Consider the following 13634-nt stretch of genomic DNA (forward strand, 5'->3'; position numbering starts at 1 on the left):
TAAAAACATCTAAAAAATAAAATTACAGAAAATTAAATAATCATTTAATATACATTTCAATAAATAAGTGCATCCCATATTGACTCTGAGCTTTATTCTGTCTGTTGTCTGTAGAAGTGATGGGTCTAGACCAGATGATGGAAACTAGGATCAGCTCATGGTTTTAATGTCCAGGGAGGGGCGTGGCCACTCTGCATGGACTTAAAGAAGAAGAAATAAAAGAGATACATATTGTCATGTTCATCAAAAGGAAAACTGAAAGTGATGGAGATAAAAATGCTCAGATGGACACAGACACACAAAGTTTAAACAAACACACAAATACTCTGTCCTAAATTGTCTCAAACATTAAAAGCATCTATTTACACTTATATTAATCTACACAAAGACTAGCTCCACAAAATCAGAACATTTATTGATCCAGAAATTAAACTGATCTTCCCTTTATAGGCTCAGTTTCCTCCTTTGTTTTCAAATCCATTTGAACCTGCATTCATGGTGGTTTTTATCGTCAGAGAGTCTTTCATTTTTAATAAATCCACCGTTATTTGGTCTGTTTTAATCTTTCTTTCTCACTCACTTGGTTCTCTATGTTCCTTGTGTCGATTTCGTCAAAACAAAGCAGCATCTTTAATGTTTCCGTTACGTGTGAGTAAAATTACCGCAATGTACCGACACTGGCTGTAAAGAGCAACTTATTATCTTTCATAAACTGCTGGAATTTCTCCGATAGAGCAAATATGAGCAGAGTTACGGTCATTTAAATTAACGTGATGCGTTCAGGGGCCCTGGGAAACCCAGTCCGTGAAAAGAGCACGTGTCTGGGTAAATCTTGGTTTATAGTTACCCTACGCAACAGAAAATATGAAATTAACAGAATGTGCTGTCAACAACAAACCCAGAGTCGCTTAATGGTGACGTAACGCCATACGTGTGTCATAAATTAACGTGATGATGTGTTTCTCTGTGGGAACCGAGTTGAGCTGGTGATCACGTCCGTTCTACCGTTCCAGAAAAGGGACAGGGAGGGGGGGATTCCTGCTGTGAGCTTAGAACGGCCCCAGTTGCCAGTGTGAGTACAGCCATAGCATGCGAAGGATTAGAAAGGCACACAATCCCATCATTAGCAGGCCAGTGATCATGACCCCTAACAGGTAGAGGTCCTCCACATCTTCCACTGAGAGGATTGAGAGGCACAGCATTTGGGTTTTTCCTTTTCCATCCATGACGTAACCACTTGGGAATGTGTCTTTTGGACGCGCTGGCTCGTGTTGTTGTGATCTTCTGTTCGTGAAGATTGAGTCAATTGTGTTCATTGACCAGTTGATAAATTCCATCTTGTCGATGTATTGATCACGTATTCTTGTAAGAATGTGTTCTGAGTTTTTTCTTTATATCTAGTCAAGTTTGCAGCTTGTTTTGTCTCTGCGTCAAGGTTATTCCAGCTGGTAATAGCTCTATTGACAGTGCTGTATTTTCCAATGTTAGATTTAACCCTTTCTTGTATAAACACATTACTATGTCTTAGTTCATAAGCAGTTTGTTTGTATGTGAAACGTTTTTGTATTTGATACGGGAGTGTTTTAAGTGAGGCCCTAAATGCTAGAATTTGTGTGTTGTAGTGTATTATTTCTTGCAGTTTTAGGTATTTGGCCTTTTCAAATAGTTCATTTGTCTGTGCGTTGTGTGGTGCTTTATATAAAATTCTAATTGCTTTTTTTTAAGTTTAAATAAAGGTTCAAGATACATTTTGTAGGTGTTTCCCCACATTTCTGAGCAGTAATTTAAATGTGACCCAACAAGGGAAGAATAGATTGTCTTCAGTGATTTGGTATGTAGTATTTGTTGTAATTTCCATAGGATGTAGCTGCTTTTGGCAACTTTGTTTTTAACTACTTGTATGTGCTTTTTCCAGGTCAGTTTCTCATCTATCCACACTTCTAGTGCTCTATATTCTTTTACTTGTTCAATTATGTCCGTGTCTAGTTTCAGTATGTTTTCTTTTCTTTTTTTATTTCCAAAACTGATGAAATTTGTTTTGCTGACATTTAGGGCTACTTCATTTACATTGAGCCTTGTTTGGATTTTTGATAGATCCTCATTCGTCGTTTCTATTAGAGTTTTAATGTCTTTACCTGAACATAGGATGGTTGTGTCGTCTGCAAACAGCGTTAGTTTGAGGCAATTTGAGACTTTGAAAATGTCGTTTATATATAGAATGAACCGTTTTGGCCCTAAAATCGAACCCTGTGGCACACCACATTGTATGATTTGGCATATTGATATGTTTTGTTCAAAGTCAACATATTGTCTCCTATTTCTCATATAACTTTTAATCCAGTTTAGGGCATTGTGCCTAATGCCGTAGTTTTGAAGTTTTTCTTCCAGAATGCCATGGTTTATTGTGTCAAATGCTTTTTTAAGGTCCAAAAAAATGCCGAATACAAATAAATTATTTTCGAGTGCATCTCTTATAGTTTCCGTGATGTCAGTTATAGCCATTGCTGTTGAACGTCCTTTTCTGAACCCATATTGGCCTTCATGTAATATATTATTCTCTTCTATGATTTTGTCCAGCCTTTTCATGAACAGTTTTTCTAGAATTTGATAATTGCGGTAATATTGAAATCTCGTTTGTCTCCACTCTTGTGGATCGGTCTGAATTTTGCGATTTTCATTTGGTCTGGGAAAATACCATTTTTGAATGAGAGATTGCTGATATATGTTAGCGGTGGGGTTATAGTTTTTAGTAGACTCAGTTAGATTATTAATGTCTCTGGATTTTTTTGAATTACAGTTTGTAATGATTGCTTTCACCTCTGCTTCCGTTACTTCTTCGAGTGTTAAATACTTATCATTCTCTATATTTTCTTTGTCAAAATGGTTCCATTTAAGTGTTGGATGTTGATAGATTCCTCTCCCAGTCTTCATTCTAATATTTCTGAAGAAATTATTAAGTTCTTCTGCAATTTGTTTTCTTATTGTATCTTTAAATTGTTTATTATAAAGTGGTCTGTGGCTTCCTCTTTGCTTTTACGCATAGTTATGGAGTTTATAATTTCCCAAAGTTTTTGATTTTTGTTTTTATTTTCTTTTAATTGTTTTTCATAATATTCTCTTTTTTTTCTCTTAGGAGAGTGTTGACTTTGTTTCTGTATTTTTTGTATCGTAGTTCTGTTTTCAATGTTTTATCTTTAAGATATTTTTTATATAATGTATTTTTTTTTTGCATGCGTTTATAGAAGACAATAATATACTACATGAAGGACAATATGGATTTAGAAAAGGACGTTCAACAGCAATGGCTATAATTGACATCACGGAGAATATAAGAGAAGCATTAGAAAAAAAACTATTTGTATTCGGAATTTTTCTGGACCTAAAAAAAGCCTTTGACACAATTAATCATGATATTCTAGAAGAAAAACTTCAAAATTACGGAATAAATTACAACGCCTTAAAATGGATTAAAAGCTATATGACAAATAGGAGACAATATGTTGACTATGAAGAACACACATACAATGTGGTGTGCCACAGGGTTCAATTTTAGGGCCAAAACTGTTCATTTTATACATAAACGACATTTTCAAAGTCACAAATTGCCTCAAACTAACGTTGTTTGCAGATGACACAACCATCCTATGCTCAGGCAAAGACATTAAAACTCTAATAGAGTCAACAAATGAAGAAATGGTTAGATGTAAATAAACTAGCCCTAAACGTCAGTGAAACAAAATTCATCAAATTCGGAAAGAGAAAAATAACAGGAGATATAAGACTGAAACTAAACATGGAAATAATAGAACAAGTAAAATAATATAGGGTACTAGGAGTGTGGATGGACGACAAGCTGACCTGGAAAAAACATATACAAATAGTTAAAAACAAAGTTGCCAAAAGCAGTTACATCCTATGGAAGCTTCAACAAATCCTACATACCAAATCACTTAAAACAATCTATTCTTCACTCATAGCATCGCACTTAAATTACTGCTCCGAAATATGGGGTAATAACTACAAAACGTATCTTGAACCACTATTTAAACTACAAAAAAAAGCTATAAGAATTTTACATAAAGCACCACACAACGCACACACAAACGAATTATTTGAGAAGGCAAAATACCTAAAACTGCAAGAAATAATACACTACAACACACAAATACACGCATTCAGGGCCTCATCTAAAAAACTACCACATAAAATACAAAAACGTTTCACATACAATCAAAATTCCTACGACTTCAGACACAATAATGTGTTCAGACCAGACAGGGTCAAATCGAACGTTGGCAAACATAGTACTGTGTATAGAGCCATGAACCTCTGGAATGGCCTTGACGCAGAGACACAACAATCCGTAAATCTGAAAGGATTTAAGGAGAAAACACGGAGGATATTTCTACACGCATACAGATCTCAAGTCAACTCTTCATCGAACTCTACAGCGACGACATGGAACTCATCAACTGGTCATTGAGCGCCATTGACAAAATCTTCACGACGAGGCAATTGCTACAGCACGAACCAGCGTGTCCCAAGGACACATACCCAAGTGGATATGTCATGGATGCACGAGGGAGAAGCCAGATGCTCTGTCTCTCCCTGTTGACAGTGGAAGATGTGGAGGACATCTATCTGCTAGGGGTCATGATCTTTGGCCTAGGTTTGGTTAAGGATTAAGAATTATGAGCCCTATAAATTATGGGGACTTTTGTTAGACTTTGGTGCTTTTTGAGATCGATTAGTATCTAGAATATATTTTCAACATAATGTTAAACATATCTTAACTATAGTATATGTATTTAGCTCTGTTTAAGGTTGGTTTTGATGTCGACCTTGTTTGGGGCCGCTTGCCCTATGTTGATCTGCAGGCCGCTGTGGCTGCCCTTGTGTTCCTCCTGCACGCTGCAGGGGGGTATGTATGTGTGTGCGAATGCGTGTGTGTGTGTTCTCTCCCTTTCATGCGTTGAATGAATGGTAGTGAAATAGCTGTTATAATTGGTTATAATATAACTTGTGACTTATTGGTGAAGTTACTATTCAGTGTTTGACGGAGCTGTGTGTTTGTGTTTGGATTCTGACTGTTGCCACGATTGACGCTCTGGTTTAAAGTTCTTTATAAATAAATAGCGTTGTGCTGCATGCCGGCGCCTGGGTTTTAATTTAGATTTTACACTTTTAGCAGTGTCTGATACATGAAGCCAGCATCAGCCGTGGTTGCATGCATTCTTTAATTCAGTGTTGCTGTTGGTATTACAGCGTTATATTACTGGATTAATTCATAATGATGAATTAAATTACATACAATATCAGCATTCATTTGGTTGTGGTAGAATACGTTCCGGACAAAGGCCTGATTTAAATATAATAATGATAACAATAATAACAATGATAATGATAATGTTTGATGCTGCTTTTGATTATTAAATAGCAATCTGGTTGGATTAACGTGTGGTTTTTCTCAATTATGTGATCGCTTATTTGCTTTGCCGTTTGATGGCATTGTTTGCTGGATTATGTTATTTTTCAGCGGTGTTTTATGTGTTTATGGATCCGTTTTATCCGCTGTCATTTCCTTATTCCACTGACGTGTATTTACGGTTTCGGACTTGTTCTCGGCGTTCCACTGCAGGGTCCGGTGTGAACCGTCTCTATATAGAAATTACTCGTTCATTTAAATACAGTTTATTCTTAATATTTATACATTATTATTAATCATAATTATAATTGTTCCATAAGCTTGAAATATGATTAAGATACAGAAATTTTTTAAAGGTTTCATTTTTTAGTTTTGGATTTACAGCTTTAAAAATGGTGATGACTTGTTATGAAACTGAGTTTTTGTTTTTATTTTTCACATAAGGAGTTGAGAAGAGGAGTGCCTGAATCACAACTCCTAAGATACTGAAACACACACCTGGTGGTTTTGACTTTGTGGATGATACGATACTCGAATTCCAGTCGAGAGAAACTGGTGCGTTTATTCATGAAATTACTCAAATAGAACATATTTTTTTGTTTATTTTTTACACATTTATAGCGACACATTACCTTACACAAACAATAATAACAATTTATTCACTTATATATGGCTTCACAGTGGTATATATGATACATGAAAGGACTTGGCAGTGGACTGAATATTGAATTTGTTTACTTTATTGAGCACCATTGATTAACAATCACTCATTGATTGATTGGCTTTGACAATTTAGTATTATTAATTTGATTATTTATCTGCAAGTTAGCTAATCTGTTTAAACTATCAAGTGAATATGGTGAATAATAATTTCAGTATCTGTGCTTAACTTTACTTTGATTGGGGATATTGATATCATTCCAGTTTTGGAGACGATTTAAGGTTTGATCAATTATATCATTACGATTCGGGTGGATTTATTCTCACATCACTTCTTCTGCAGTTGGCAAAGTTTGGTGACCATAGATTTCGTATAGCACACAATTTTTCGTTCGACATTAGATTTATAGTAAAGGAAAAATTAAGAGAAGTTCTTTATAATGACGAGTCCTTACATTACACAGCCATGGTCAGTTGAGGGTACTTTTAATCCAGATGTAGTTAACACCTTACAAGTCCTAGTGTCTACTTATAGAGCAAGTCAGAGGAAAGGAAAAAAGGGAAAGAAACGAAGTGAAGAAAAAAGACAAATTGAATTAGGCATACTGCAACTCCTAGGGCAAAGTTTATCTAAACTGGCAAATGACAAAAAGATGCAAAGCACACGAGACATTAAGAAAAAAGAGAAGACCACGAGCAAGTTGACAAAGAAAACCAACATATCTTTCTCTCAGGCAACATCAGCAAAGAAGCCACCACCATATGAAAGAGAAGTACGTTTACGAATGTTGGCAAAAGCAGAAAGAAGAGGAGATCGATCAACAAAGCAATTAATGTCAGAGAAAGACGACACGAAGGACAATGAAAGTGAAAATGAAAGTGAAAATGATAGTGAAAATGAAAGTGAAAATGAAAGTGAAGACGAAAGTGACAAAGATGAATGTGAAGATGAAAGTGAAGACGAAAGTGAAAAAGATTAAAGTGAAGAGGAAGTGGAAGGAGAAAATTTTCTCCAGTGGAGTTTACGCAACAAAGAGAAGAAAAGTCTCAAAAGTCAGACACCTGGAAAGATGCACTATGTCCAAAAACAGAAAAGAAAGACAACAAAATGTGCCCAGTGATACTAATCACAAAATCTGGACAAAATCTGGAGTACAAGCCTTGGCAGAATACTGACATGTCTGACATACTCGGAAAATTACAAACGCTTCGAGATGGTGCACACCCCTGGATCTCAAAGCTGGAAGAGGTTCTGGTGGGAACACAGCCAGCGATGGGAGATATTAAGAGACTTTTGGCCAGCCTTATTGGAGTTCCAGCGATGAAAGAGATTCTGCAAACAGCAGGCCTAAAGAGATATGTGGAGACGTCTGTCAATGATCAAGAACGGTTTGCTGCAAGTCGAGGACGGATGTGGAGAACCTTGAGAGGACTTTTTCCAACAAATGTGCATCCTGACAACATCTTCATTGAGCCACTTGGCCACCAAGAGAACCCGAGAGCATATGTATCAAGAGCTCATCGAATGTGGAGAAACGTCACAGGAAATGATCCCGAATTGAACCAGATGGAGAAATCAATTTTAAGAGCCAAAATCCAGAAAGGACTACCCCTGACAGTGAGGAGCAAATTGGCTGAAGTGTTTGGTCTTGGAAGCCTGACCAAAGGCGTATATACAGATCACATCGCACATCAGGTGGAAGTGTATCGGAAAAAGGAACAAGATCAAGATACTCTCCGAAAACTCACCCAAATACAGTTGATCGATGATAAGAAGAAAGAAGAGAACCAAGCAGTTGTCATGCAGAGTCAGCCACAACCGACTCAAGTGCAACCACAACTACAACAACTGTTTCAGCAACAGCCACCTGAGGTTCCCATTGCCTCTTTCCAACAGCCATCGTGTGATCAACCACAAATAGGAAGAGGAAGAGGCCAAGCAAACTTTGGAAGAGGAAGAGGAGGAAACTTCCCACAGATACAAGGACCATGTCATAATTGTGGACAAATGGGCCACTTTGCTCGTAATTGCTACAGCTCCAGAGGAAGCTTCAGAGGAAACTTCAGAGGAGGTTTCAGGAATAGCTTCAGAGGAGGCTACAGAGGTCAACAGCAGCAAATGAGGGGACCGGTAAACCCATATAGGGGCCCGGTACCTGGTTTCTAAAAGGTGCCAGCTGGTAGTGTCAGGGCCGAAGCAAGAATCAACAATAGAGGTGAAAAATAAACAATCAACCATTGGAAGTTATGACTGATTGTGAAGCTGCTTTCACCTGTATTCGGCCAAAGGACGCTATACAGCTTCCTATGTTTGGACAACTAGTAGGACAATAGGGGTATGAGGACGTGAAACAGCTGATTCCTCTCACAAAACCCAATCAAGCTCTGCTACAAAAATCAGAGACCTCGTCAGTATACTGGATTGGAGATCCAGATCCAGAACCGCTAAAATCAGCTACTATGTGGGAAGAGTCCATCGTGGCAAACATGCCTAACACAAAGCTACCAGAGTATCCACATCATTGCACACTCAAATATTTCAAGAACACAGACCAAGCAAATCCAGAACAATGATTGAGTAATCAACCCAAACATGTTGAGCTGACTTTGTCACCACAAGGAGCAGCTATGAAGATAAACATTAACGATTAGTAGTTTGTCTAGATCAGATGATAACTCATGTACATGGAAACATCTCTGAAAGTTATTTAGAAGCTATTCATACAGCACTGAAACCTAGAACAGTTAGGGAAATGATGTCATTTATTGATATCACAGACTTTTAGAGCAGGAAGATATTACCTTAGAGAGATGCTCTACGGTAAATTCGGCTGAAAATTTGCCAACTACAGAAGATGGGGAACCACATGATTGTGTGGAAAATTGCGGGTTTAAGAAAACAGATGGTTCTCAGATCCAACATCATACACAGGTATTGAAATTATTGCATGCAATGATAAAACCAAAAGAAATAGCTATAGCTAAGTGTGCAGCTCACAAACAGGACATGTTAAGAAATCAGGAAGGACTGATGGTAGTGCCTTCAGACCTACTGGGCCTAATGATTCAGGAAGCCCATGGGTTAGCCCATGTGGCAAAGGGAGAAGTTAGGAGAAGTGTGTGGAGTTTTGGTTATAGATTATGTTGACATGATAAAACCAGTTGTGAATAGATTTTCACAATGGTCTGATGCATGTCCAAGCAAACGTAAAGATGCTCAGTCTGCTGCTAAGTTTTTGTGTCGCGAAATTAAAGTAGATGGGGTTTACCCGATCGCATATCTTCAGACAACGGGAAAGAATTTGTGGATAAAACAGTAAGATTAATTTTAGGAAAAATTAGGAATTAAACAACGCTTAGGAGCTGTCTATCACCCACAAAGCCAAGGTGTGAATAAATGAATGTTGTGCTAAAAAACTGCATTGTTGAAATCTGTTAGCACACAGGTTTTAATTGGGTTGCGGTACTTCCACTAGCATTAGTGATATGTCGTTTAAGTGAATTCCAAAGAAAAAAGGTCAATAGCAATTAGTTAGATCAATAATGACGGTAGAACAGAAAAAATGTCCACTATTCTAGCTGGGACTATAGCTAGTGGTATTATTGCATCAAATATAGTTTCTACAAATACATCAGTGATAGATAAGAATGTTTCAATAACAGTGATGACAACAGCTAATTCTATAATTTCTGATAATCATACAAGTGCAGCTGTGGAAATGAGTTCCACAACAAATAATTCAATGGCAACTTCTTCAGTGCCTACAGAGCCTGAAGGTACAAAAACCACCACCAGACATTACATCCCAATTCCTTACAACGTCTATAAATACAACTCAACAGGCTATTGAACAGTTGAACATTAGGTTGAATAATATTGAGGACAGTTTTAAAGAGACATTAGATGAGGAGACTGATAATGACTGCGGTGAGACAGATAATGTGAATACATCACCAGATGAGTATTCGGACGGAGATTTGACAGAAAAAATGTCTCAGAATTTTCGCGCCATAAGAAAGCGGAAAAAGTTGAAAACCTGGGATCTGATGCCTCAGTGTTGCAAATTTTAGATACATGGATAAGCAGAAATATGTGGTATTGGCAAATAACTCACTCCGTTAGAGAAATTACTGGGATAAAGGGTCCGTTTTAGGGAAAATTCCAACTCCAAGCACGTGGAATTCAATTTACGATTAATACCTGAACCTTTGCTGGCATATTGCCAATCACGATTGGTGACATGGCTGTGGATTCTTACAAAGCAAACACAATTCTGATAATTTGGTGGAAATAGCTGATCGCCTGTTCACATGCAAAAATTCACATCACTACAGTTATTCTTCGCTAGTGGAATGACAGTTTTTGAATATTCTTGAATATTATGAAGATATTGTAGGTTCTGGGAGCTGCTATTTTATCACTTTGTGTGATTTTCTGTTGTTGTACATTGGTACTGACCTTTCCTAAAGCTATGATACAGATGAGGAGGTGACAGTAGTGGTTGATGAGATAGTGGAGACTTATCCATTTTGATTGATTACACCATTCCCTGAACGATATTTTAACCAAGTGGTTTCTTGGTTAAAGGGGGGAACGGAAAGGAAAAATGGAATCACGTATTAATAATGCATTAATTAGGCGTTGAGTGTTAAATATTAATCGAAAAAAGATAGAGTTAAAAAAAAAAAAAAAAAAAAACAACAAAGAAAAATTAGAATTTAGCTATCATGTGGTGTTTAATGTTGGTGCAAGATACTGGTCAGATGTTTTTTACCTTCCAGAACAAGTATGGGAGTGATGGGGCTAGATGATTCTACCTGCCTATATGAACATGGACACCTCAAACATGGACACTCCAGTTATGGACACTGAAGGACAAAAACATGGATGGCAATCCACAAAGAAGCCGTCATGAACTGTGATACTGAACGATAAGTTAATGCTGCCAATGGAATATCAACAACAACAATTGTCCAATGTTTTCATATGTGTCCTACATGTTTGTGATGTTTATTGTATTGGAATATGTTTATTACAATGTATTCTACCTCATTAATGATTTTTACTTTAGACTAGGTATTTTAACGAATACACATTTTAGAGTTTGCTAGATAGTTTAAAGTGCTTATGTTGGGACCTCAGGTATTGTGATTTTTTTCCGGTTTTTATTTGTAGGGCCAGGCAAGGAAAGGCTTACTATGAGGTGCGATGGGTCGACCAGACCTCACAGTGGGCAACCTTTTAGTTTGTTTCTGAGGTTCTCAATGTGTGTACTTTATATAGATGCACGTAGACATTTAGACATTTATGTTTTTCTTTTCAAGTAAAAACAAATCAACTAAATTACAGTTAAGTAAGTCTATAGACTTTGAGTTAAAGAATGATAAATATAAGATAAAATACGGCATTAATTAAATAATACTAGTTTTCTCGTTTTGATTGGTTAGATATTTATTAAAATTGGCAGAGGATGATATTTGAAAGGATCCTTTCCACATTTGGAAATTTTACAGTATGATTAAGGTTAAACATAATAAGGGGTTGTCATAACCTTTAAGACTATTTATAACATGCTTTGTTATCTTTGTTTTTCGAGACTTGGTGCCTCGAAAAGGGGGGAATGAGGTGTATTGACTGCTTCACATGTGTAGGAAATTAAATCATCTAAATTGAACTTTGACTGAGAAACTGTACTAGCCTCAGCATTGGGGTCAGAGGGTCTGTCTCCCTTTGTGAAGTGCAAATGTGGACCAAGGGGGGATCCTTTCCCCTTCCTGGCCAAGCAAAGGAACAGTAGGATCAAAGAACAGGTTCGTTCCTGTTCTCACCTCTTTGTTACATTAAACAATCAATCAATGTTTACTTGCTAAGTTTTCAAACTCTGGGCTCCGACCCCATGCGGAGCCCAGGGGATTTTATCACCCCCAAAGGTCACTCAGGATGTTGGAAGAATACCAGCTGTTTGTTTCCCCCTCAAAATGAGATCAAAGAAAATGTATTTGTTTGAAAAGTCACAAATGAAGGATTATTGGAATGGTTCTTGCAGAAATCTAGATTGCAAATATAGTTTGTCCAATGCCACTGTTCAGATAATTCAAGAACCAACAGAATGTTCTCATCCGTATAACCCATTGTCAACTACCCTTATCCTCCTACAAGTGTTATTTGTTCTATGCAATATACCTCTTCACTTCAAGCTGAGTATAAGATGTCAACAGATGGCTTTATTTGTGACCCCCCCCCAGTTATCTCTGTAACTCGACTGTTGGATGTTGATTAACTTGTGAACCCTGAAAGTTTCTTGTTCCTAGGATGGTACTTCCTCCATTTGTTGAGGTGTGAAAGTTTGTGGCCTCCTTTCTTTGTTCTAAGGCTAAAGCCTTAGACTCCTCCCGTTGGTCTCAAGTCATATAGGCCTTTTTTGGCTAAGATTCTTCAGAGTAAATCTGACCTCGGCTGCTCTCACAGGGTTTTTGTCTCCCCCCTGTTCTTCTGATTCTGCTTGTGTTAATAAACTTTGTGTTATTATGCAAGCTAGTTTCATTACGATCCTTATTCATCCTCCACATCATCACCCGGGGAAACACGACATCACTCATTTATTCCATCATTACGCTCTGTGCTGAAAAGTGTGTCAGGGTTGGGGCCAATTACATTTTTCAGTTACAATTAAATTTTCAATTACATCTCAATTATGATTGCAGTGACCAGCATTATTTCCAATTACAATTAAATTACAAGTATTCCTTATCCTCAGAAAGGCAAATAAAATTAAGGCCATATTTGTAATTAATTGTCAATTACTAAAGTTCAATTATAACTAGAACTGCAAGCAGTTATGAAAGGGGGCCAAGCCTTCCCGCGCGACTCGGCCCCCAGGCTTCGCGGAGCCCGTGGAAGTACGTCACAAAGGGTGACGGGCTCGTGGCGAGCGTCAGGACACAGGCCAACGTGCCATTTGCTGTGAACAGGTGGATATGAAGTTTTGTAAGATGTGATTTAAAGTGTGAAAGTTTCAGGCCAAAATGCATTTGCACCCATTTTAGCGCCACCTAGTGGTGCACTTTTTGGTATGGGTGATCTCGGTGCTCTTCTATGGTTACCCTGTAAATTTCACATCCGTCAACATAATACTTCAGCTGAAATAAATGTTTCTTTATTTATATGTTATGTAGTAATACGACATGCCCACTTTAACCAATCGGGATTCACTTTGAGATACGGTCCCAGGAGCATCCCAAGGTCATACCCACCAAATTTGGTAAAAAATCGGTCTGGCCATTTATGAGATATACATTTCTCATATTTGCAGCACCCCCCAGTGGCGTAAATTAGAAAAAGTTCAGGCGGAAATGGGCGTAGCCTAGCCTAGTTGATTCAATGCTATTCAAGTAATCTGTGGATACAAAGTTTTTAAATTTGCATCAAACGGTGTGGGAGTTTTTGGCCAAAACGCATTGACCTTTGTTATAGCGCCACCTGCTGGCGGACATATGTGAATTTTTGCGTCCCAGGTACACGGGGTTGTCTGGACCCAACCCCCAAGGG

The 13634-nt window shown here is 37.6% G+C and overlaps 1 protein-coding gene across 1 annotated transcript; it reads left to right on the plus strand.

Moving 5' to 3' along the window:
• The first annotated feature begins 5952 nt into the window (after positions 1-5952).
• Positions 5953-12619, plus strand: LOC114468489 (uncharacterized). The gene is made up of 2 exons (XM_028455421.1): positions 5953-5980; positions 6820-12619. Exon 2 carries the CDS (start codon positions 7194-7196, stop codon positions 8250-8252), a length of 1059 nt encoding a protein of 352 aa, XP_028311222.1. The 5' UTR covers positions 5953-5980; positions 6820-7193; the 3' UTR covers positions 8253-12619.
• Positions 12620-13634: the final 1015 nt, after the last annotated feature.

This window comes from Gouania willdenowi, chromosome 8, assembly GCF_900634775.1.
Source record: "Gouania willdenowi chromosome 8, fGouWil2.1, whole genome shotgun sequence".
NCBI classification, from domain to species: domain Eukaryota; kingdom Metazoa; phylum Chordata; class Actinopteri; order Blenniiformes; family Gobiesocidae; genus Gouania; species Gouania willdenowi.

Excerpts from the sequence above, each read along its gene's own strand:
- LOC114468489 (XM_028455421.1), top strand. The coding sequence starts at position 7,194 with ATGTGCCCAGTGATACTAATCACAAAATCTGGACAAAATCTGGAGTAC.